Source organism: Homalodisca vitripennis, chromosome 7 (assembly GCF_021130785.1).
Source record: "Homalodisca vitripennis isolate AUS2020 chromosome 7, UT_GWSS_2.1, whole genome shotgun sequence".
Lineage (NCBI taxonomy): Eukaryota > Metazoa > Arthropoda > Insecta > Hemiptera > Cicadellidae > Homalodisca > Homalodisca vitripennis.
The window spans coordinates 104,859,600-104,883,651 of record NC_060213.1 but is presented as its reverse complement, the minus strand read 5'-3'; the positions used below and the strand labels follow the sequence as shown (position 1 = coordinate 104,883,651).

The window sequence follows — 24,052 nt, the reverse complement described above, 5'->3', positions numbered from 1 at the left end:
AAATTGGAGCATCGATTCAACCGAGAAACCTCAAATTGTGGGCCTGGATAAGACTGGGCTTTGGTCTTTCCTCAGGACGGAAAATCCACTATATAAACCACATTATAAAAATCGGAAGGGCCTATTACTATTTGCAAGGGGAATAGATCTAACTAGGGAGGCAACTGATAAATTTTATGACGTTTCTAGAAAATGAAAATAAAGATGTCGTAAACTTAAAAAAATTAAACCTCAAAATATTTTCAACGTAGGACGAATTCTGGGGTTCAAGCTCTGATCAATAAAGTGGCGGACATGTAATTATAAAGAATGGAAGCTAAGGTTAGTCCATAAGTTGACCACTGGTGAGAAAGGATAAGGGAGACAGTTAGTTATGGTTTGCTTGCTGCACTTGTCATCCATTGCTCTGCTAGAACTTGCAGATCAAAACAGGGGTGTTCCATTACTGGTGTTTCCCATCTCACACGACTCACGCTCTGGCAGCCCTTGGACAAATAATATTTTGGTTCCGTTCAAGGGCCTGTTTTTAAGAATGGACGCAATTCATGGGGTAGAACAGAACGTTGTGTTAGGAAATTAACAAGAGGGTACCAAGTAGGTCCACGTTATATTGGCAGTGCTTGGATACAAGTCAATCAATCAGTTTGGAAATGGGACGGCCGGTTATTAAAATCTACAGGGAACTCTACCCTCTTAACAGGCAATTCATTCCAGATCATTTCTTTTCGAATTTCTGACAACATGATAAAGTGATTCATTCTGTTTATACAATCCACCACCTCCAACGCGAAAGACCTAGGCCTACTCAGGCCACTGCAGACAAGACCTTCAAACCGTCCTGCATGGGGGGGGGGGGGTGGGGGGGGGGGGGGGTGGGGGGGGGGGGGGGTGGGGGGGGGGGGGGGTGGGGGGGGGGGGGGGTGGGGGGGGGGGGGGGTGGGGGAAGCAGAATCGAAAGACAGAATTAAATTTTCTACAAGAAAGAACCAGTCACTTTTTTTCGTATCTCTTACGGTTACGTCACAAAACGGCTTCAAAGTAAAAATTTTCGTTAAGGCTGGAAAATCGTGAAAGTTAACTCCCTGGCATAATCTAATCTTGGACTTAACTTATCACCAAATTATTATTCAAGCAGAAATTTGATAACACGTCACTTAAGGGGCCTGGAGGCATCGTAGCATAGACGCTTAAAAGTAGCAAATTCTTAAAAGTGCTAAACGGCGCAGTCTTTTCTCCCAAGTTGAAACATTTATATAATATTTGATTAAAAAAAAAATGAGAGGAAAGTTAAAATATAATCGCTGAACTCATCACTTCAAATTGCAGACCGTTCTTTGTGATAGTGGTGGGGGAACCTACCTCTAGCCATCCCCACTACTGTGACCGGGGATGACCGCTTTCTACCTGAGGCGGTTGGACCCAGACCCCGTCAGTTGCCCGTTTGTCAGTATCCAGGTGACAGTGGTTGAGTAGCGTTCTCGTTTTAAAGAAAGTGTACGCTTTAAAGATATCTTGTTATTTTAAGAGTGTAGTTTTTACAGTGTTTTTATAGAATTATAAGGCAGTGTGTCATCATGGGCCGACGCAAGAGTAACAGAAAGCCTCCTCCAAAAAGAAAGGCGGTTGTGCCCTTGCCAGTAGAGTTCAACTGCCCATTCTGCAATCACGAGGGATCGTGTGATGTGACGATGTAAGTGTTGCCATTAGTTTGTTGCTCTATATGATATTGTACTCTAGTTAGTATTTAGCGCGTCCAAGATATTTAAAGTATATACGATCTTTTTCCAATAATTTGCATGTAACTGAACATGTGGCTGGCATTTCTCAAACAAACATACATAGAAATCCAGTGAATCACATTATTGGTTATGGCACCATAAAACAAAACTAAGCGTACTGGATTATTTCTATAGAAACAATAAAAGTATATATTTTTAAAAATAGATGTCAATAACTTTCTATAATTATCGTTTCTATTTTATTAGAAAAAAGACGACCAGTTCCAAAACGCAATTGCGATTCTCGTTTGCCTAAAATTTAAAAATGTATTTGTTTTTTCAAAACAAAGGCTTTCTGGATTTTAGCTTAGTAGGCCTGTGTTGAATATGTTCCATGTTAATATATGTAACTTATGTACTGTCCGTTCTTAGGGATAGAGGACGTAGATCTGGGAGGATAGCGTGTCGAGTTTGTTTCGAGGACTTCCAGACAACCATCCACTTCTTGACAGAGCCTATTGACGTCTACAATGATTGGATAGACGCGTGTGAGACTGCCAACTGAATCCCCACTGCGTATGCATTGCGGTAAGAGACCTAAATTAAATTAGATATAGATAATATTACGGCAATTATAATTTCTGTGAAATCAACTGTATATTTAGTTTGCAACCGTAAAAACAGAGAAATAGACTTTTACAGCTGAAAATGATATGAAGTTTAATTTAAAATGTTGGATTTGTGTATGCTTACACTATTATTAATTGAATATAGTATATGTAGTTAGAACTGTTTTGGGCCCAACTAAAACATAATATCTTACTAAAGTGCAGTAACGCAGAATATAACAACATGCAACAGTTGTAAAACATGTAGATATAATGAGACTAACAGTTTTTGGCTTTTGTTTTAGGTTCTGGTTGGTGACTGAAGAATAAAAATTATCAATAAGGGCAGTTTTGTATCTTTTTTATTAATAAAATATTGTATGTATCGTATAGTTATGGCTTGATACGGACAAAATTGTATTCACATTTATATTGCATAGATTAATTTGTAAATATATTTTATGTTATACGCATGTGCTTGTATGAACTTTTTATTTTGTATCTACCTTATTCCCTTTAAATATTTGAAATATGAATTTACAACGATTTCCTTAATTGAGAAATTGTAGAAGCTCCCTTATAAACCAATCTTTAAATGTAAGCATCCAGCAGTAAACATTGGAGAAGAAGCAGGAAATTCCCGTACAGGACCAATATTTTCGGAATCCTACAACTGTCTTCGCCGTGACACCCTGCCGGCAGGCAATAAGTCAATAATGTTTTTGCGGCTTATAATACAAGGGACGGCGCTAACTAGCGAGTCCGAGAAATGTCAAACGGTTGATCCTCAAGGGTATCCGTGCAGGAGGTGTCCATTGTCCAGCCCAGACATAGCGGTACCCCGGTCGACGGTCGCATGACTACCTGACGCCATCCACCTTAACATTTGCTTTACCCCTTTACCAAAGACATTTCTGTTTAGCGACCTACCACCTCTCTTGAATAACTTCTATTCACCACTGTTCAGTTTATACTAAGGTCCAGAAAAGTGGCATTACCTGAATAATATGAGCGTATAATTTTGTAGTTAGTGTAAATCTATGCAACGGCTACATATATTACATAAATGGTGAAATTCTATATGAAAACTTGAGCAATATATTTCAATATTAATATTTCAAAGAGTTAAAGGACTGTATCTAAAAAATAATAATTTATGTAATATCTTACAAGGGGCTGTTTATAATATTACTTGAAAAAAAGCAATGTGAAAATCCACCGATACAATGTATCTAAGTATATTTGTGTGGAACTAATTGTGACCTTTTAAGTGCTGAATATTAGGATATTTTAAGTGTGTTTTTTTAATGAGTTTAAATTTTTATACCGAATACTACGAACACAAAAGGAATAGGAGAGATAATACCTTATTTATTTACAAAAATATAACTCGAAAATATTGAATTGGGTTTTTTATTTGTCCGCAATAAACTTAACCACGTGTGAAAACTTTCCTAGTAAACTGTTATTTAAAGGCTGCAACAAAACCGGCAATCTATAAATTTCTAGTGATAAAACACTATTTCAGTACCAAATAGCACGGTGAGTCGAAAACCATAATGCGAGATGTTTTTCGAGAGTAATTTCAAGCAATTAGATATAATATATTAGTTAAAAGGTCTCTTAAAATTGTATTTATTTCCGTTGAAAAAAGGACGTAAAATGGTAATACAAGGTGTAGTGGTCTATTTCGAAATTTTGCATTTTTAAACCTTTGCAGGCCTTTCTTCTGAGCCCGATAGCCGGCAAACCGTTCCCCAAATCGGGAATTGGCTGAGCGTTAGCGAAGTGTCAATACTAGATAGATACAGAGTGTTTTTTAATGACTTACTTAAATTATACAAAGTAAGGCCCAATTCCTGGTGCACTAGACACTTGAAATTTTGCACAACTCTGGATTAGTTCGTGTAACGACTAGAAACCGCCTGGAACCTGGCGATTTCTTCATTTAATATACTCTCAAATATTCAACATGGCTGACCAGTGCAGCTTATTCTCGTAAGCTCTTTAACGGTCAAACAAGAGGTCGGACCTCAAAACCAACAGCAGAATCGAAAGACAGAATTAAATTTTCTACAAGAAAGAACCAGTCACTTTTTTTCGTATCTCTTACGGTTACGTCACAAAACGGCTTCAAAGTAAAAATTTTCGTTAAGGCTGGAAAATCGTGAAAGTTAACTCCCTGGCATAATCTAATCTTGGACTTAACTTATCACCAAATTATTATTCAAGCAGAAATTTGATAACACGTCACTTAAGGGGCCTGGAGGCATCGTAGCATAGACGCTTAAAAGTAGCAAATTCTTAAAAGTGCTAAACGGCGCAGTCTTTTCTCCCAAGTTGAAACATTTATATAATATTGATTAAAAAAAAAATGAGAGGAAAGTTAAAATATAATCGCTGAACTCATCACTTCAAATTGCAGACCGTTCTTTGTGATAGTGGTGGGGGAACCTACCTCTAGCCATCCCCACTACTGTGACCGGGGATGACCGCTTTCTACCTGAGGCGGTTGGACCCAGACCCCGTCAGTTGCCCGTTTGTCAGTATCCAGGTGACAGTGGTTGAGTAGCGTTCTCGTTTTAAAGAAAGTGTACGCTTTAAAGATATCTTGTTATTTTAAGAGTGTAGTTTTTACAGTGTTTTTATAGAATTATAAGGCAGTGTGTCATCATGGGCCGACGCAAGAGTAACAGAAAGCCTCCTCCAAAAAGAAAGGCGGTTGTGCCCTTGCCAGTAGAGTTCAACTGCCCATTCTGCAATCACGAGGGATCGTGTGATGTGACGATGTAAGTGTTGCCATTAGTTTGTTGCTCTATATGATATTGTACTCTAGTTAGTATTTAGCGCGTCCAAGATATTTAAAGTATATACGATCTTTTTCCAAATAATTTGCATGTAACTGAACATGTGGCTGGCATTTCTCAAACAAACATACATAGAAATCCAGTGAATCATATTATTGGTTATGGCACCATAAAACAAAACTAAGCGTACTGGATTATTTCTATAGAAACAATAAAAGTATATATTTTTAAAAATAGATGTCAATAACTTTCTATAATTATCGTTTCTATTTTATTAGAAAAAAGACGACCAGTTCCAAAACGCAATTGCGATTCTCGTTTGCCTAAAATTTAAAAATGTATTTGTTTTTTCAAAACAAAGGCTTTCTGGATTTTAGCTTAGTAGGCCTGTGTTGAATATGTTCCATGTTAATATATGTAACTTATGTACTGTCCGTTCTTAGGGATAGAGGACGTAGATCTGGGAGGATAGCGTGTCGAGTTTGTTTCGAGGACTTCCAGACAACCATCCACTTCTTGACAGAGCCTATTGACGTCTACAATGATTGGATAGACGCGTGTGAGACTGCCAACTGAATCCCCACTGCGTATGCATTGCGGTAAGAGACCTAAATTAAATTAGATATAGATAATATTACGGCAATTATAATTTCTGTGAAATCAACTGTATATTTAGTTTGCAACCGTAAAAACAGAGAAATAGACTTTTACAGCTGAAAATGATATGAAGTTTAATTTAAAATGTTGGATTTGTGTATGCTTACACTATTATTAATTGAATATAGTATATGTAGTTAGAACTGTTTTGGGCCCAACTAAAACATAATATCTTACTAAAGTGCAGTAACGCAGAATATAACAACATGCAACAGTTGTAAAACATGTAGATATAATGAGACTAACAGTTTTTGGCTTTTGTTTTAGGTTCTGGTTGGTGACTGAAGAATAAAAATTATCAATAAGGGCAGTTTTGTATCTTTTTTATTAATAAAATATTGTATGTATCGTATAGTTATGGCTTGATACGGACAAAATTGTATTCACATTTATATTGCATAGATTAATTTGTAAATATATTTTATGTTATACGCATGTGCTTGTATGAACTTTTTATTTTGTATCTACCTTATTCCCTTTAAATATTTGAAATATGAATTTACAACGATTTCCTTAATTGAGAAATTGTAGAAGCTCCCTTATAAACCAATCTTTAAATGTAAGCATCCAGCAGTAAACATTGGAGAAGAAGCAGGAAATTCCCGTACAGGACCAATATTTTCGGAATCCTACAACTGTCTTCGCCGTGACACCCTGCCGGCAGGCAATAAGTCAATAATGTTTTTGCGGCTTATAATACAAGGGACGGCGCTAACTAGCGAGTCCGAGAAATGTCAAACGGTTGATCCTCAAGGGTATCCGTGCAGGAGGTGTCCATTGTCCAGCCCAGACATAGCGGTACCCCGGTCGACGGTCGCATGACTACCTGACGCCATCCACCTTAACATTTGCTTTACCCCTTTACCAAAGACATTTCTGTTTAGCGACCTACCACCTCTCTTGAATAACTTCTATTCACCACTGTTCAGTTTATACTAAGGTCCAGAAAAGTGGCATTACCTGAATAATATGAGCGTATAATTTTGTAGTTAGTGTAAATCTATGCAACGGCTACATATATTACATAAATGGTGAAATTCTATATGAAAACTTGAGCAATATATTTCAATATTAATATTTCAAAGAGTTAAAGGACTGTATCTAAAAAATAATAATTTATGTAATATCTTACAAGGGGCTGTTTATAATATTACTTGAAAAAAAGCAATGTGAAAATCCACCGATACAATGTATCTAAGTATATTTGTGTGGAACTAATTGTGACCTTTTAAGTGCTGAATATTAGGATATTTTAAGTGTGTTTTTTTTAATGAGTTTAAATTTTTATACCGAATACTACGAACACAAAAGGAATAGGAGAGATAATACCTTATTTATTTACAAAAATATAACTCGAAAATATTGAATTGGGTTTTTTATTTGTCCGCAATAAACTTAACCACGTGTGAAAACTTTCCTAGTAAACTGTTATTTAAAGGCTGCAACAAAACCGGCAATCTATAAATTTCTAGTGATAAAACACTATTTCAGTACCAAATAGCACGGTGAGTCGAAAACCATAATGCGAGATGTTTTTCGAGAGTAATTTCAAGCAATTAGATATAATATATTAGTTAAAAGGTCTCTTAAAATTGTATTTATTTCCGTTGAAAAAAGGACGTAAAATGGTAATACAAGGTGTAGTGGTCTATTTCGAAATTTTGCATTTTTAAACCTTTGCAGGCCTTTCTTCTGAGCCCGATAGCCGGCAAACCGTTCCCCAAATCGGGAATTGGCTGAGCGTTAGCGAAGTGTCAATACTAGATAGATACAGAGTGTTTTTTAATGACTTACTTAAATTATACAAAGTAAGGCCCAATTCCTGGTGCACTAGACACTTGAAATTTTGCACAACTCTGGATTAGTTCGTGTAACGACTAGAAACCGCCTGGAACCTGGCGATTTCTTCATTTAATATACTCTCAAATATTCAACATGGCTGACCAGTGCAGCTTATTCTCGTAAGCTCTTTAACGGTCAAACAAGAGGTCGGACCTCAAAACCAACAGCAGAATCGAAAGACAGAATTAAATTTTCTACAAGAAAGAACCAGTCACTTTTTTTCGTATCTCTTACGGTTACGTCACAAAACGGCTTCAAAGTAAAAATTTTCGTTAAGGCTGGAAAATCGTGAAAGTTAACTCCCTGGCATAATCTAATCTTGGACTTAACTTATCACCAAATTATTATTCAAGCAGAAATTTGATAACACGTCACTTAAGGGGCCTGGAGGCATCGTAGCATAGACGCTTAAAAGTAGCAAATTCTTAAAAGTGCTAAACGGCGCAGTCTTTTCTCCCAAGTTGAAACATTTATATAATATTGATTAAAAAAAAAATGAGAGGAAAGTTAAAATATAATCGCTGAACTCATCACTTCAAATTGCAGACCGTTCTTTGTGATAGTGGTGGGGGAACCTACCTCTAGCCATCCCCACTACTGTGACCGGGGATGACCGCTTTCTACCTGAGGCGGTTGGACCCAGACCCCGTCAGTTGCCCGTTTGTCAGTATCCAGGTGACAGTGGTTGAGTAGCGTTCTCGTTTTAAAGAAAGTGTACGCTTTAAAGATATCTTGTTATTTTAAGAGTGTAGTTTTTACAGTGTTTTTATAGAATTATAAGGCAGTGTGTCATCATGGGCCGACGCAAGAGTAACAGAAAGCCTCCTCCAAAAAGAAAGGCGGTTGTGCCCTTGCCAGTAGAGTTCAACTGCCCATTCTGCAATCACGAGGGATCGTGTGATGTGACGATGTAAGTGTTGCCATTAGTTTGTTGCTCTATATGATATTGTACTCTAGTTAGTATTTAGCGCGTCCAAGATATTTAAAGTATATACGATCTTTTTCCAATAATTTGCATGTAACTGAACATGTGGCTGGCATTTCTCAAACAAACATACATAGAAATCCAGTGAATCATATTATTGGTTATGGCACCATAAAACAAAACTAAGCGTACTGGATTATTTCTATAGAAACAATAAAAGTATATATTTTTAAAAATAGATGTCAATAACTTTCTATAATTATCGTTTCTATTTTATTAGAAAAAAGACGACCAGTTCCAAAACGCAATTGCGATTCTCGTTTGCCTAAAATGTAAAAATGTATTTGTTTTTTCAAAACAAAGGCTTTCTGGATTTTAGCTTAGTAGGCCTGTGTTGAATATGTTCCATGTTAATATATGTAACTTATGTACTGTCCGTTCTTAGGGATAGAGGACGTAGATCTGGGAGGATAGCGTGTCGAGTTTGTTTCGAGGACTTCCAGACAACCATCCACTTCTTGACAGAGCCTATTGACGTCTACAATGATTGGATAGACGCGTGTGAGACTGCCAACTGAATCCCCACTGCGTATGCATTGCGGTAAGAGACCTAAATTAAATTAGATATAGATAATATTACGGCAATTATAATTTCTGTGAAATCAACTGTATATTTAGTTTGCAACCGTAAAAACAGAGAAATAGACTTTTACAGCTGAAAATGATATGAAGTTTAATTTAAAATGTTGGATTTGTGTATGCTTACACTATTATTAATTGAATATAGTATATGTAGTTAGAACTGTTTTGGGCCCAACTAAAACATAATATCTTACTAAAGTGCAGTAACGCAGAATATAACAACATGCAACAGTTGTAAAACATGTAGATATAATGAGACTAACAGTTTTTGGCTTTTGTTTTAGGTTCTGGTTGGTGACTGAAGAATAAAAATTATCAATAAGGGCAGTTTTGTATCTTTTTTATTAATAAAATATTGTATGTATCGTATAGTTATGGCTTGATACGGACAAAATTGTATTCACATTTATATTGCATAGATTAATTTGTAAATATATTTTATGTTATACGCATGTGCTTGTATGAACTTTTTATTTTGTATCTACCTTATTCCCTTTAAATATTTGAAATATGAATTTACAACGATTTCCTTAATTGAGAAATTGTAGAAGCTCCCTTATAAACCAATCTTTAAATGTAAGCATCCAGCAGTAAACATTGGAGAAGAAGCAGGAAATTCCCGTACAGGACCAATATTTTCGGAATCCTACAACTGTCTTCGCCGTGACACCCTGCCGGCAGGCAATAAGTCAATAATGTTTTTGCGGCTTATAATACAAGGGACGGCGCTAACTAGCGAGTCCGAGAAATGTCAAACGGTTGATCCTCAAGGGTATCCGTGCAGGAGGTGTCCATTGTCCAGCCCAGACATAGCGGTACCCCGGTCGACGGTCGCATGACTACCTGACGCCATCCACCTTAACATTTGCTTTACCCCTTTACCAAAGACATTTCTGTTTAGCGACCTACCACCTCTCTTGAATAACTTCTATTCACCACTGTTCAGTTTATACTAAGGTCCAGAAAAGTGGCATTACCTGAATAATATGAGCGTATAATTTTGTAGTTAGTGTAAATCTATGCAACGGCTACATATATTACATAAATGGTGAAATTCTATATGAAAACTTGAGCAATATATTTCAATATTAATATTTCAAAGAGTTAAAGGACTGTATCTAAAAAATAATAATTTATGTAATATCTTACAAGGGGCTGTTTATAATATTACTTGAAAAAAAGCAATGTGAAAATCCACCGATACAATGTATCTAAGTATATTTGTGTGGAACTAATTGTGACCTTTTAAGTGCTGAATATTAGGATATTTTAAGTGTGTTTTTTTAATGAGTTTAAATTTTTATACCGAATACTACGAACACAAAAGGAATAGGAGAGATAATACCTTATTTATTTACAAAAATATAACTCGAAAATATTGAATTGGGTTTTTTATTTGTCCGCAATAAACTTAACCACGTGTGAAAACTTTCCTAGTAAACTGTTATTTAAAGGCTGCAACAAAACCGGCAATCTATAAATTTCTAGTGATAAAACACTATTTCAGTACCAAATAGCACGGTGAGTCGAAAACCATAATGCGAGATGTTTTTCGAGAGTAATTTCAAGCAATTAGATATAATATATTAGTTAAAAGGTCTCTTAAAATTGTATTTATTTCCGTTGAAAAAAGGACGTAAAATGGTAATACAAGGTGTAGTGGTCTATTTCGAAATTTTGCATTTTTAAACCTTTGCAGGCCTTTCTTCTGAGCCCGATAGCCGGCAAACCGTTCCCCAAATCGGGAATTGGCTGAGCGTTAGCGAAGTGTCAATACTAGATAGATACAGAGTGTTTTTTAATGACTTACTTAAATTATACAAAGTAAGGCCCAATTCCTGGTGCACTAGACACTTGAAATTTTGCACAACTCTGGATTAGTTCGTGTAACGACTAGAAACCGCCTGGAACCTGGCGATTTCTTCATTTAATATACTCTCAAATATTCAACATGGCTGACCAGTGCAGCTTATTCTCGTAAGCTCTTTAACGGTCAAACAAGAGGTCGGACCTCAAAACCAACAGCAGAATCGAAAGACAGAATTAAATTTTCTACAAGAAAGAACCAGTCACTTTTTTTCGTATCTCTTACGGTTACGTCACAAAACGGCTTCAAAGTAAAAATTTTCGTTAAGGCTGGAAAATCGTGAAAGTTAACTCCCTGGCATAATCTAATCTTGGACTTAACTTATCACCAAATTATTATTCAAGCAGAAATTTGATAACACGTCACTTAAGGGGCCTGGAGGCATCGTAGCATAGACGCTTAAAAGTAGCAAATTCTTAAAAGTGCTAAACGGCGCAGTCTTTTCTCCCAAGTTGAAACATTTATATAATATTGATTAAAAAAAAATGAGAGGAAAGTTAAAATATAATCGCTGAACTCATCACTTCAAATTGCAGACCGTTCTTTGTGATAGTGGTGGGGGAACCTACCTCTAGCCATCCCCACTACTGTGACCGGGGATGACCGCTTTCTACCTGAGGCGGTTGGACCCAGACCCCGTCAGTTGCCCGTTTGTCAGTATCCAGGTGACAGTGGTTGAGTAGCGTTCTCGTTTTAAAGAAAGTGTACGCTTTAAAGATATCTTGTTATTTTAAGAGTGTAGTTTTTACAGTGTTTTTATAGAATTATAAGGCAGTGTGTCATCATGGGCCGACGCAAGAGTAACAGAAAGCCTCCTCCAAAAAGAAAGGCGGTTGTGCCCTTGCCAGTAGAGTTCAACTGCCCATTCTGCAATCACGAGGGATCGTGTGATGTGACGATGTAAGTGTTGCCATTAGTTTGTTGCTCTATATGATATTGTACTCTAGTTAGTATTTAGCGCGTCCAAGATATTTAAAGTATATACGATCTTTTTCAAATATTTTGTATGTGGCTGGCATTTCTCAAACAAACATACATAGAAATCCAGTGAATCATATTATTGGTTATGGCACCATAAAACAAAACTAAGCGTACTGGATTATTTCTATAGAAACAATAAAAGTATATATTTTTAAAAATAGATGTCAATAACTTTCTATAATTATCGTTTCTATTTTATTAGAAAAAAGACGACCAGTTCCAAAACGCAATTGCGATTCTCGTTTGCCTAAAATGTAAAAATGTATTTGTTTTTTCAAAACAAAGGCTTTCTGGATTTTAGCTTAGTAGGCCTGTGTTGAATATGTTCCATGTTAATATATGTAACTTATGTACTGTCCGTTCTTAGGGATAGAGGACGTAGATCTGGGAGGATAGCGTGTCGAGTTTGTTTCGAGGACTTCCAGACAACCATCCACTTCTTGACAGAGCCTATTGACGTCTACAATGATTGGATAGACGCGTGTGAGACTGCCAACTGAATCCCCACTGCGTATGCATTGCGGTAAGAGACCTAAATTAAATTAGATATAGATAATATTACGGCAATTATAATTTCTGTGAAATCAACTGTATATTTAGTTTGCAACCGTAAAAACAGAGAAATAGACTTTTACAGCTGAAAATGATATGAAGTTTAATTTAAAATGTTGGATTTGTGTATGCTTACACTATTATTAATTGAATATAGTATATGTAGTTAGAACTGTTTTGGGCCCAACTAAAACATAATATCTTACTAAAGTGCAGTAACGCAGAATATAACAACATGCAACAGTTGTAAAACATGTAGATATAATGAGACTAACAGTTTTTGGCTTTTGTTTTAGGTTCTGGTTGGTGACTGAAGAATAAAAATTATCAATAAGGGCAGTTTTGTATCTTTTTTATTAATAAAATATTGTATGTATCGTATAGTTATGGCTTGATACGGACAAAATTGTATTCACATTTATATTGCATAGATTAATTTGTAAATATATTTTATGTTATACGCATGTGCTTGTATGAACTTTTTATTTTGTATCTACCTTATTCCCTTTAAATATTTGAAATATGAATTTACAACGATTTCCTTAATTGAGAAATTGTAGAAGCTCCCTTATAAACCAATCTTTAAATGTAAGCATCCAGCAGTAAACATTGGAGAAGAAGCAGGAAATTCCCGTACAGGACCAATATTTTCGGAATCCTACAACTGTCTTCGCCGTGACACCCTGCCGGCAGGCAATAAGTCAATAATGTTTTTGCGGCTTATAATACAAGGGACGGCGCTAACTAGCGAGTCCGAGAAATGTCAAACGGTTGATCCTCAAGGGTATCCGTGCAGGAGGTGTCCATTGTCCAGCCCAGACATAGCGGTACCCCGGTCGACGGTCGCATGACTACCTGACGCCATCCACCTTAACATTTGCTTTACCCCTTTACCAAAGACATTTCTGTTTAGCGACCTACCACCTCTCTTGAATAACTTCTATTCACCACTGTTCAGTTTATACTAAGGTCCAGAAAAGTGGCATTACCTGAATAATATGAGCGTATAATTTTGTAGTTAGTGTAAATCTATGCAACGGCTACATATATTACATAAATGGTGAAATTCTATATGAAAACTTGAGCAATATATTTCAATATTAATATTTCAAAGAGTTAAAGGACTGTATCTAAAAAATAATAATTTATGTAATATCTTACAAGGGGCTGTTTATAATATTACTTGAAAAAAAGCAATGTGAAAATCCACCGATACAATGTATCTAAGTATATTTGTGTGGAACTAATTGTGACCTTTTAAGTGCTGAATATTAGGATATTTTAAGTGTGTTTTTTTAATGAGTTTAAATTTTTATACCGAATACTACGAACACAAAAGGAATAGGAGAGATAATACCTTATTTATTTACAAAAATATAACTCGAAAATATTGAATTGGGTTTTTTATTTGTCCGCAATAAACTTAACCACGTGTGAAAACTTTCCTAGTAAACTGTTATTTAAAGGCTGCAACAAAACCGGCAATCTATAAATTTCTAGTGATAAAACACTATTTCAGTACCAAATAGCACGGTGAGTCGAAAACCATAATGCGAGATGTTTTTCGAGAGTAATTTCAAGCAATTAGATATAATATATTAGTTAAAAGGTCTCTTAAAATTGTATTTATTTCCGTTGAAAAAAGGACGTAAAATGGTAATACAAGGTGTAGTGGTCTATTTCGAAATTTTGCATTTTTAAACCTTTGCAGGCCTTTCTTCTGAGCCCGATAGCCGGCAAACCGTTCCCCAAATCGGGAATTGGCTGAGCGTTAGCGAAGTGTCAATACTAGATAGATACAGAGTGTTTTTTAATGACTTACTTAAATTATACAAAGTAAGGCCCAATTCCTGGTGCACTAGACACTTGAAATTTTGCACAACTCTGGATTAGTTCGTGTAACGACTAGAAACCGCCTGGAACCTGGCGATTTCTTCATTTAATATACTCTCAAATATTCAACATGGCTGACCAGTGCAGCTTATTCTCGTAAGCTCTTTAACGGTCAAACAAGAGGTCGGACCTCAAAACCAACAGCAGAATCGAAAGACAGAATTAAATTTTCTACAAGAAAGAACCAGTCACTTTTTTTCGTATCTCTTACGGTTACGTCACAAAACGGCTTCAAAGTAAAAATTTTCGTTAAGGCTGGAAAATCGTGAAAGTTAACTCCCTGGCATAATCTAATCTTGGACTTAACTTATCACCAAATTATTATTCAAGCAGAAATTTGATAACACGTCACTTAAGGGGCCTGGAGGCATCGTAGCATAGACGCTTAAAAGTAGCAAATTCTTAAAAGTGCTAAACGGCGCAGTCTTTTCTCCCAAGTTGAAACATTTATATAATATTGATTAAAAAAAAAAATGAGAGGAAAGTTAAAATATAATCGCTGAACTCATCACTTCAAATTGCAGACCGTTCTTTGTGATAGTGGTGGGGGAACCTACCTCTAGCCATCCCCACTACTGTGACCGGGGATGACCGCTTTCTACCTGAGGCGGTTGGACCCAGACCCCGTCAGTTGCCCGTTTGTCAGTATCCAGGTGACAGTGGTTGAGTAGCGTTCTCGTTTTAAAGAAAGTGTACGCTTTAAAGATATCTTGTTATTTTAAGAGTGTAGTTTTTACAGTGTTTTTATAGAATTATAAGGCAGTGTGTCATCATGGGCCGACGCAAGAGTAACAGAAAGCCTCCTCCAAAAAGAAAGGCGGTTGTGCCCTTGCCAGTAGAGTTCAACTGCCCATTCTGCAATCACGAGGGATCGTGTGATGTGACGATGTAAGTGTTGCCATTAGTTTGTTGCTCTATATGATATTGTACTCTAGTTAGTATTTAGCGCGTCCAAGATATTTAAAGTATATACGATCTTTTTCCAATAATTTGCATGTAACTGAACATGTGGCTGGCATTTCTCAAACAAACATACATAGAAATCCAGTGAATCACATTATTGGTTGTGTCACCATAAAACAAAATTAAGCGTACTGGATTATTTCTATAGAAACAATAAAAGTATATATTTTTAAAAATAGATGTCAATAACTTTCTATAATTATCGTTTCTATTTTATTAGAAAAAAGACGACCAGTTCCAAAACGCAATTGCGATTCTCGTTTGCCTAAAATTTAAAAATGTATTTGTTTTTTCAAAACAAAGGCTTTCTGGATTTTAGCTTAGTAGGCCTGTGTTGAATATGTTCCATGTTAATATATGTAACTTATGTACTGTCCGTTCTTAGGGATAGAGGACGTAGATCTGGGAGGATAGCGTGTCGAGTTTGTTTCGAGGACTTCCAGACAACCATCCACTTCTTGACAGAGCCTATTGACGTCTACAATGATTGGATAGACGCGTGTGAGACTGCCAACTGAATCCCCACTGCGTATGCATTGCGGTAAGAGACCTAAATTAAATTAGATATAGATAATATTACGGCAATTATAATTTCTGTGAAATCAACTGTATATTTAGTTTGCAACCGTAAAAACAGAGAAATAGACTTTTACAGCTGAAAATGATATGAAGTTTAATTTAAAATGTTGGATTTGTGTATGCTTACACTATTATTAATTGAATATAGTATATGTAGTTAGAACTGTTTTGGGCCCAACTAAAACATAATATCTTACTAAAGTGCAGTAACGCAGAATATAACAACATGCAACAGTTGTAAAACATGTAGATATAATGAGACTAACAGTTTTTGGCTTTTGTTTTAGGTTCTGGTTGGTGACTGAAGAATAAAAATTATCAATAAGGGCAGTTTTGTATCTTTTTTATTAATAAAATATTGTATGTATCGTATAGTTATGGCTTGATACGGACAAAATTGTATTCACATTTATATTGCATAGATTAATTTGTAAATATATTTTATGTTATACGCATGTGCTTGTATGAACTTTTTATTTTGTATCTACCTTATTCCCTTTAAATATTTGAAATATGAATTTACAACGATTTCCTTAATTGAGAAATTGTAGAAGCTCCCTTATAAACCAATCTTTAAATGTAAGCATCCAGCAGTAAACATTGGAGAAGAAGCAGGAAATTCCCGTACAGGACCAATATTTTCGGAATCCTACAACTGTCTTCGCCGTGACACCCTGCCGGCAGGCAATAAGTCAATAATGTTTTTGCGGCTTATAATACAAGGGACGGCGCTAACTAGCGAGTCCGAGAAATGTCAAACGGTTGATCCTCAAGGGTATCCGTGCAGGAGGTGTCCATTGTCCAGCCCAGACATAGCGGTACCCCGGTCGACGGTCGCATGACTACCTGACGCCATCCACCTTAACATTTGCTTTACCCCTTTACCAAAGACATTTCTGTTTAGCGACCTACCACCTCTCTTGAATAACTTCTATTCACCACTGTTCAGTTTATACTAAGGTCCAGAAAAGTGGCATTACCTGAATAATATGAGCGTATAATTTTGTAGTTAGTGTAAATCTATGCAACGGCTACATATATTACATAAATGGTGAAATTCTATATGAAAACTTGAGCAATATATTTCAATATTAATATTTCAAAGAGTTAAAGGACTGTATCTAAAAAATAATAATTTATGTAATATCTTACAAGGGGCTGTTTATAATATTACTTGAAAAAAAGCAATGTGAAAATCCACCGATACAATGTATCTAAGTATATTTGTGTGGAACTAATTGTGACCTTTTAAGTGCTGAATATTAGGATATTTTAAGTGTGTTTTTTTTAATGAGTTTAAATTTTTATACCGAATACTACGAACACAAAAGGAATAGGAGAGATAATACCTTATTTATTTACAAAAATATAACTCGAAAATATTGAATTGGGTTTTTTATTTGTCCGCAATAAACTTAACCACGTGTGAAAACTTTCCTAGTAAACTGTTATTTAAAGGCTGCAACAAAACCGGCAATCTATAAATTTCTAGTGATAAAACACTATTTCAGTACCAAATAGCACGGTGAGTCGAAAACCATAATGCGAGATGTTTTTCGAGAGTAATTTCAAGCAATTAGATATAATATATTAGTTAAAAGGTCTCTTAAAATTGTATTTATTTCCGTTGAAAAAAGGACGTAAAATGGTAATACAAGGTGTAGTGGTCTATTTCGAAATTTTGCATTTTTAAACCTTTGCAGGCCTTTCTTCTGAGCCCGATAGCCGGCAAACCGTTCCCCAAATCGGGAATTGGCTGAGCGTTAGCGAAGTGTCAATACTAGATAGATACAGAGTGTTTTTTAATGACTTACTTAAATTATACAAAGTAAGGCCCAATTCCTGGTGCACTAGACACTTGAAATTTTGCACAACTCTGGATTAGTTCGTGTAACGACTAGAAACCGCCTGGAACCTGGCGATTTCTTCATTTAATATACTCTCAAATATTCAACATGGCTGACCAGTGCAGCTTATTCTCGTAAGCTCTTTAACGGTCAAACAAGAGGTCGGACCTCAAAACCAACAGCAGAATCGAAAGACAGAATTAAATTTTCTACAAGAAAGAACCAGTCACTTTTTTTCGTATCTCTTACGGTTACGTCACAAAACGGCTTCAAAGTAAAAATTTTCGTTAAGGCTGGAAAATCGTGAAAGTTAACTCCCTGGCATAATCTAATCTTGGACTTAACTTATCACCAAATTATTATTCAAGCAGAAATTTGATAACACGTCACTTAAGGGGCCTGGAGGCATCGTAGCATAGACGCTTAAAAGTAGCAAATTCTTAAAAGTGCTAAACGGCGCAGTCTTTTCTCCCAAGTTGAAACATTTATATAATATTGATTAAAAAAAAAATGAGAGGAAAGTTAAAATATAATCGCTGAACTCATCACTTCAAATTGCAGACCGTTCTTTGTGATAGTGGTGGGGGAACCTACCTCTAGCCATCCCCACTACTGTGACCGGGGATGACCGCTTTCTACCTGAGGCGGTTGGACCCAGACCCCGTCAGTTGCCCGTTTGTCAGTATCCAGGTGACAGTGGTTGAGTAGCGTTCTCGTTTTAAAGAAAGTGTACGCTTTAAAGATATCTTGTTATTTTAAGAGTGTAGTTTTTACAGTGTTTTTATAGAATTATAAGGCAGTGTGTCATCATGGGCCGACGCAAGAGTAACAGAAAGCCTCCTCCAAAAAGAAAGGCGGTTGTGCCCTTGCCAGTAGAGTTCAACTGCCCATTCTGCAATCACGAGGGATCGTGTGATGTGACGATGTAAGTGTTGCCATTAGTTTGTTGCTCTATATGATATTGTACTCTAGTTAGTATTTAGCGCGTCCAAGATATTTAAAGTATATACGATCTTTTTCAAATATTTTGTATGTGGCTGGCATTTCTCAAACAAACATACATAGAAATCCAGTGAATCACATTATTGGTTATGGCACCATAAAACAAAACTAAGCGTACTGGATTATTTCTATAGAAACAATAAAAGTATATATTTTTAAAAATAGATGTCAATAACTTTCTATAATTATCGTTTCTATTTTATTAGAAAAAAGACGACCAGTTCCAAAACGCAATTGCGATTCTCGTTTGCCTAAAATGTAAAAATGTATTTGTTTTTTCAAAACAAAGGCTTTCTGGATTTTAGCTTAGTAGGCCTGTGTTGAATATGTTCCATGTTAATATATGTAACTTATGTACTGTCCGTTCTTAGGGATAGAGGACGTAGATCTGGGAGGATAGCGTGTCGAGTTTGTTTCGAGGACTTCCAGACAACCATCCACTTCTTGACAGAGCCTATTGACGTCTACAATGATTGGATAGACGCGTGTGAGACTGCCAACTGAATCCCCACTGCGTATGCATTGCGGTAAGAGACCTAAATTAAATTAGATATAGATAATATTACGGCAATTATAATTTCTGTGAAATCAACTGTATATTTAGTTTGCAACCGTAAAAACAGAGAAATAGACTTTTACAGCTGAAAATGATATGAAGTTTAATTTAAAATGTTGGATTTGTGTATGCTTACACTATTATTAATTGAATATAGTATATGTAGTTAGAACTGTTTTGGGCCCAACTAAAACATAATATCTTACTAAAGTGCAGTAACGCAGAATATAACAACATGCAACAGTTGTAAAACATGTAGATATAATGAGACTAACAGTTTTTGGCTTTTGTTTTAGGTTCTGGTTGGTGACTGAAGAATAAAAATTATCAATAAGGGCAGTTTTGTATCTTTTTTATTAATAAAATATTGTATGTATCGTATAGTTATGGCTTGATACGGACAAAATTGTATTCACATTTATATTGCATAGATTAATTTGTAAATATATTTTATGTTATACGCATGTGCTTGTATGAACTTTTTATTTTGTATCTACCTTATTCCCTTTAAATATTTGAAATATGAATTTACAACGATTTCCTTAATTGAGAAATTGTAGAAGCTCCCTTATAAACCAATCTTTAAATGTAAGCATCCAGCAGTAAACATTGGAGAAGAAGCAGGAAATTCCCGTACAGGACCAATATTTTCGGAATCCTACAACTGTCTTCGCCGTGACACCCTGCCGGCAGGCAATAAGTCAATAATGTTTTTGCGGCTTATAATACAAGGGACGGCGCTAACTAGCGAGTCCGAGAAATGTCAAACGGTTGATCCTCAAGGGTATCCGTGCAGGAGGTGTCCATTGTCCAGCCCAGACATAGCGGTACCCCGGTCGACGGTCGCATGACTACCTGACGCCATCCACCTTAACATTTGCTTTACCCCTTTACCAAAGACATTTCTGTTTAGCGACCTACCACCTCTCTTGAATAACTTCTATTCACCACTGTTCAGTTTATACTAAGGTCCAGAAAAGTGGCATTACCTGAATAATATGAGCGTATAATTTTGTAGTTAGTGTAAATCTATGCAACGGCTACATATATTACATAAATGGTGAAATTCTATATGAAAACTTGAGCAATATATTTCAATATTAATATTTCAAAGAGTTAAAGGACTGTATCTAAAAAATAATAATTTATGTAATATCTTACAAGGGGCTGTTTATAATATTACTTGAAAAAAAGCAATGTGAAAATCCACCGATACAATGTATCTAAGTATATTTGTGTGGAACTAATTGTGACCTTTTAAGTGCTGAATATTAGGATATTTTAAGTGTGTTTTTTTTAATGAGTTTAAATTTTTATACCGAATACTACGAACACAAAAGGAATAGGAGAGATAATACCTTATTTATTTACAAAAATATAACTCGAAAATATTGAATTGGGTTTTTTATTTGTCCGCAATAAACTTAACCACGTGTGAAAACTTTCCTAGTAAACTGTTATTTAAAGGCTGCAACAAAACCGGCAATCTATAAATTTCTAGTGATAAAACACTATTTCAGTACCAAATAGCACGGTGAGTCGAAAACCATAATGCGAGATGTTTTTCGAGAGTAATTTCAAGCAATTAGATATAATATATTAGTTAAAAGGTCTCTTAAAATTGTATTTATTTCCGTTGAAAAAAGGACGTAAAATGGTAATACAAGGTGTAGTGGTCTATTTCGAAATTTTGCATTTTTAAACCTTTGCAGGCCTTTCTTCTGAGCCCGATAGCCGGCAAACCGTTCCCCAAATCGGGAATTGGCTGAGCGTTAGCGAAGTGTCAATACTAGATAGATACAGAGTGTTTTTTAATGACTTACTTAAATTATACAAAGTAAGGCCCAATTCCTGGTGCACTAGACACTTGAAATTTTGCACAACTCTGGATTAGTTCGTGTAACGACTAGAAACCGCCTGGAACCTGGCGATTTCTTCATTTAATATACTCTCAAATATTCAACATGGCTGACCAGTGCAGCTTATTCTCGTAAGCTCTTTAACGGTCAAACAAGAGGTCGGACCTCAAAACCAACAGCAGAATCGAAAGACAGAATTAAATTTTCTACAAGAAAGAACCAGTCACTTTTTTTCGTATCTCTTACGGTTACGTCACAAAACGGCTTCAAAGTAAAAATTTTCGTTAAGGCTGGAAAATCGTGAAAGTTAACTCCCTGGCATAATCTAATCTTGGACTTAACTTATCACCAAATTATTATTCAAGCAGAAATTTGATAACACGTCACTTAAGGGGCCTGGAGGCATCGTAGCATAGACGCTTAAAAGTAGCAAATTCTTAAAAGTGCTAAACGGCGCAGTCTTTTCTCCCAAGTTGAAACATTTATATAATATTGATTAAAAAAAAATGAGAGGAAAGTTAAAATATAATCGCTGAACTCATCACTTCAAATTGCAGACCGTTCTTTGTGATAGTGGTGGGGGAACCTACCTCTAGCCATCCCCACTACTGTGACCGGGGATGACCGCTTTCTACCTGAGGCGGTTGGACCCAGACCCCGTCAGTTGCCCGTTTGTCAGTATCCAGGTGACAGTGGTTGAGTAGCGTTCTCGTTTTAAAGAAAGTGTACGCTTTAAAGATATCTTGTTATTTTAAGAGTGTAGTTTTTACAGTGTTTTTATAGAATTATAAGGCAGTGTGTCATCATGGGCCGACGCAAGAGTAACAGAAAGCCTCCTCCAAAAAGAAAGGCGGTTGTGCCCTTGCCAGTAGAGTTCAACTGCCCATTCTGCAATCACGAGGGATCGTGTGATGTGACGATGTAAGTGTTGCCATTAGTTTGTTGCTCTATATGATATTGTACTCTAGTTAGTATTTAGCGCGTCCAAGATATTTAAAGTATATACGATCTTTTTCAAATATTTTGTATGTGGCTGGCATTTCTCAAACAAACATACATAGAAATCCAGTGAATCACATTATTGGTTATGGCACCATAAAACAAAACTAAGCGTACTGGATTATTTCTATAGAAACAATAAAAGTATATATTTTTAAAAATAGATGTCAATAACTTTCTATAATTATCGTTTCTATTTTATTAGAAAAAAGACGACCAGTTCCAAAACGCAATTGCGATTCTCGTTTGCCTAAAATTTAAAAATGTATTTGTTTTTTCAAAACAAAGGCTTTCTGGATTTTAGCTTAGTAGGCCTGTGTTGAATATGTTCCATGTTAATATATGTAACTTATGTACTGTCCGTTCTTAGGGATAGAGGACGTAGATCTGGGAGGATAGCGTGTCGAGTTTGTTTCGAGGACTTCCAGACAACCATCCACTTCTTGACAGAGCCTATTGACGTCTACAATGATTGGATAGACGCGTGTGAGACTGCCAACTGAATCCCCACTGCGTATGCATTGCGGTAAGAGACCTAAATTAAATTAGATATAGATAATATTACGGCAATTATAATTTCTGTGAAATCAACTGTATATTTAGTTTGCAACCGTAAAAACAGAGAAATAGACTTTTACAGCTGAAAATGATATGAAGTTTAATTTAAAATGTTGGATTTGTGTATGCTTACACTATTATTAATTGAATATAGTATATGTAGTTAGAACTGTTTTGGGCCCAACTAAAACATAATATCTTACTAAAGTGCAGTAACGCAGAATATAACAACATGCAACAGTTGTAAAACATGTAGATATAATGAGACTAACAGTTTTTGGCTTTTGTTTTAGGTTCTGGTTGGTGACTGAAGAATAAAAATTATCAATAAGGGCAGTTTTGTATCTTTTTTATTAATAAAATATTGTATGTATCGTATAGTTATGGCTTGATACGGACAAAATTGTATTCACATTTATATTGCATAGATTAATTTGTAAATATATTTTATGTTATACGCATGTGCTTGTATGAACTTTTTATTTTGTATCTACCTTATTCCCTTTAAATATTTGAAATATGAATTTACAACGATTTCCTTAATTGAGAAATTGTAGAAGCTCCCTTATAAACCAATCTTTAAATGTAAGCATCCAGCAGTAAACATTGGAGAAGAAGCAGGAAATTCCCGTACAGGACCAATATTTTCGGAATCCTACAACTGTCTTCGCCGTGACACCCTGCCGGCAGGCAATAAGTCAATAATGTTTTTGCGGCTTATAATACAAGGGACGGCGCTAACTAGCGAGTCCGAGAAATGTCAAACGGTTGATCCTCAAGGGTATCCGTGCAGGAGGTGTCCATTGTCCAGCCCAGACATAGCGGTACCCCGGTCGACGGTCGCATGACTACCTGACGCCATCCACCTTAACATTTGCTTTACCCCTTTACCAAAGACATTTCTGTTTAGCGACCTACCACCTCTCTTGAATAACTTCTATTCACCACTGTTCAGTTTATACTAAGGTCCAGAAAAGTGGCATTACCTGAATAATATGAGCGTATAATTTTGTAGTTAGTGTAAATCTATGCAACGGCTACATATATTACATAAATGGTGAAATTCTATATGAAAACTTGAGCAATATATTTCAATATTAATATTTCAAAGAGTTAAAGGACTGTATCTAAAAAATAATAATTTATGTAATATCTTACAAGGGGCTGTTTATAATATTACTTGAAAAAAAGCAATGT

General features: G+C 35.8%; 7 protein-coding genes across 7 annotated transcripts; all 7 read left to right on the top strand.

Moving 5' to 3' along the window:
• Positions 1-1,294: 1,294 nt before the first annotated feature.
• On the top strand, positions 1,295-2,773 carry LOC124366123 (transcription elongation factor 1 homolog). The gene is made up of 3 exons (XM_046822402.1): positions 1,295-1,690; positions 2,151-2,306; positions 2,632-2,773. Exons 1-2 carry the CDS (start codon positions 1,575-1,577, stop codon positions 2,281-2,283), a joined length of 249 nt encoding a protein of 82 aa, XP_046678358.1. The 5' UTR covers positions 1,295-1,574; the 3' UTR covers positions 2,284-2,306; positions 2,632-2,773.
• A 2,226-nt stretch (positions 2,774-4,999) lies between these two features.
• Positions 5,000-6,970, top strand: LOC124366124 (transcription elongation factor 1 homolog). Its single transcript, XM_046822403.1, has 3 exons — positions 5,000-5,115; positions 5,577-5,732; positions 6,058-6,970. The coding sequence occupies exons 1-2, from the start codon at positions 5,000-5,002 to the stop codon at positions 5,707-5,709; spliced, it is 249 nt and encodes an 82-aa protein (XP_046678359.1). The 3' UTR covers positions 5,710-5,732; positions 6,058-6,970.
• A 116-nt stretch (positions 6,971-7,086) lies between these two features.
• LOC124366120 (transcription elongation factor 1 homolog) lies at positions 7,087-9,625 on the top strand. Its single transcript, XM_046822399.1, has 3 exons — positions 7,087-8,542; positions 9,003-9,158; positions 9,484-9,625. Exons 1-2 carry the CDS (start codon positions 8,427-8,429, stop codon positions 9,133-9,135), a joined length of 249 nt encoding a protein of 82 aa, XP_046678355.1. The 5' UTR covers positions 7,087-8,426; the 3' UTR covers positions 9,136-9,158; positions 9,484-9,625.
• Positions 9,626-11,850: 2,225 nt separating this feature from the next.
• Positions 11,851-14,951, top strand: LOC124366121 (transcription elongation factor 1 homolog). The gene is made up of 3 exons (XM_046822400.1): positions 11,851-11,966; positions 12,415-12,570; positions 12,896-14,951. The coding sequence occupies exons 1-2, from the start codon at positions 11,851-11,853 to the stop codon at positions 12,545-12,547; spliced, it is 249 nt and encodes an 82-aa protein (XP_046678356.1). The 3' UTR covers positions 12,548-12,570; positions 12,896-14,951.
• A 33-nt stretch (positions 14,952-14,984) lies between these two features.
• LOC124366122 (transcription elongation factor 1 homolog) lies at positions 14,985-17,234 on the top strand. Its single transcript, XM_046822401.1, has 3 exons — positions 14,985-15,380; positions 15,841-15,996; positions 16,322-17,234. Exons 1-2 carry the CDS (start codon positions 15,265-15,267, stop codon positions 15,971-15,973), a joined length of 249 nt encoding a protein of 82 aa, XP_046678357.1. The 5' UTR covers positions 14,985-15,264; the 3' UTR covers positions 15,974-15,996; positions 16,322-17,234.
• A 116-nt stretch (positions 17,235-17,350) lies between these two features.
• On the top strand, positions 17,351-20,648 carry LOC124366119 (transcription elongation factor 1 homolog). Its single transcript, XM_046822398.1, has 3 exons — positions 17,351-18,806; positions 19,255-19,410; positions 19,736-20,648. The coding sequence occupies exons 1-2, from the start codon at positions 18,691-18,693 to the stop codon at positions 19,385-19,387; spliced, it is 249 nt and encodes an 82-aa protein (XP_046678354.1). The 5' UTR covers positions 17,351-18,690; the 3' UTR covers positions 19,388-19,410; positions 19,736-20,648.
• A 116-nt stretch (positions 20,649-20,764) lies between these two features.
• Positions 20,765-23,290, top strand: LOC124366117 (transcription elongation factor 1 homolog). The gene is made up of 3 exons (XM_046822396.1): positions 20,765-22,219; positions 22,668-22,823; positions 23,149-23,290. The coding sequence occupies exons 1-2, from the start codon at positions 22,104-22,106 to the stop codon at positions 22,798-22,800; spliced, it is 249 nt and encodes an 82-aa protein (XP_046678352.1). The 5' UTR covers positions 20,765-22,103; the 3' UTR covers positions 22,801-22,823; positions 23,149-23,290.
• The last annotated feature ends 762 nt before the right edge of the window (positions 23,291-24,052 follow it).

What these genes read in the sequence shown, in the direction of transcription:
- LOC124366121 (XM_046822400.1), top strand. Translation starts at nt 11,851, where the DNA reads ATGGGCCGACGCAAGAGTAACAGAAAGCCTCCTCCAAAAAGAAAGGCG. An exon ending in GGATCGTGTGATGTGACGAT is followed by an intron (nt 11,967 to 12,414) that starts GTAAGTGTTGCC and finishes GTCCGTTCTTAG; the next exon opens with GGATAGAGGACGTAGATCTG.
- LOC124366122 (XM_046822401.1), top strand. Translation starts at nt 15,265, where the DNA reads ATGGGCCGACGCAAGAGTAACAGAAAGCCTCCTCCAAAAAGAAAGGCG. An exon ending in GGATCGTGTGATGTGACGAT is followed by an intron (nt 15,381 to 15,840) that starts GTAAGTGTTGCC and finishes GTCCGTTCTTAG; the next exon opens with GGATAGAGGACGTAGATCTG.
- LOC124366119 (XM_046822398.1), top strand. Translation starts at nt 18,691, where the DNA reads ATGGGCCGACGCAAGAGTAACAGAAAGCCTCCTCCAAAAAGAAAGGCG. An exon ending in GGATCGTGTGATGTGACGAT is followed by an intron (nt 18,807 to 19,254) that starts GTAAGTGTTGCC and finishes GTCCGTTCTTAG; the next exon opens with GGATAGAGGACGTAGATCTG.
- LOC124366124 (XM_046822403.1), top strand. Translation starts at nt 5,000, where the DNA reads ATGGGCCGACGCAAGAGTAACAGAAAGCCTCCTCCAAAAAGAAAGGCG. An exon ending in GGATCGTGTGATGTGACGAT is followed by an intron (nt 5,116 to 5,576) that starts GTAAGTGTTGCC and finishes GTCCGTTCTTAG; the next exon opens with GGATAGAGGACGTAGATCTG.
- LOC124366123 (XM_046822402.1), top strand. Translation starts at nt 1,575, where the DNA reads ATGGGCCGACGCAAGAGTAACAGAAAGCCTCCTCCAAAAAGAAAGGCG. An exon ending in GGATCGTGTGATGTGACGAT is followed by an intron (nt 1,691 to 2,150) that starts GTAAGTGTTGCC and finishes GTCCGTTCTTAG; the next exon opens with GGATAGAGGACGTAGATCTG.
- LOC124366120 (XM_046822399.1), top strand. Translation starts at nt 8,427, where the DNA reads ATGGGCCGACGCAAGAGTAACAGAAAGCCTCCTCCAAAAAGAAAGGCG. An exon ending in GGATCGTGTGATGTGACGAT is followed by an intron (nt 8,543 to 9,002) that starts GTAAGTGTTGCC and finishes GTCCGTTCTTAG; the next exon opens with GGATAGAGGACGTAGATCTG.
- LOC124366117 (XM_046822396.1), top strand. Translation starts at nt 22,104, where the DNA reads ATGGGCCGACGCAAGAGTAACAGAAAGCCTCCTCCAAAAAGAAAGGCG. An exon ending in GGATCGTGTGATGTGACGAT is followed by an intron (nt 22,220 to 22,667) that starts GTAAGTGTTGCC and finishes GTCCGTTCTTAG; the next exon opens with GGATAGAGGACGTAGATCTG.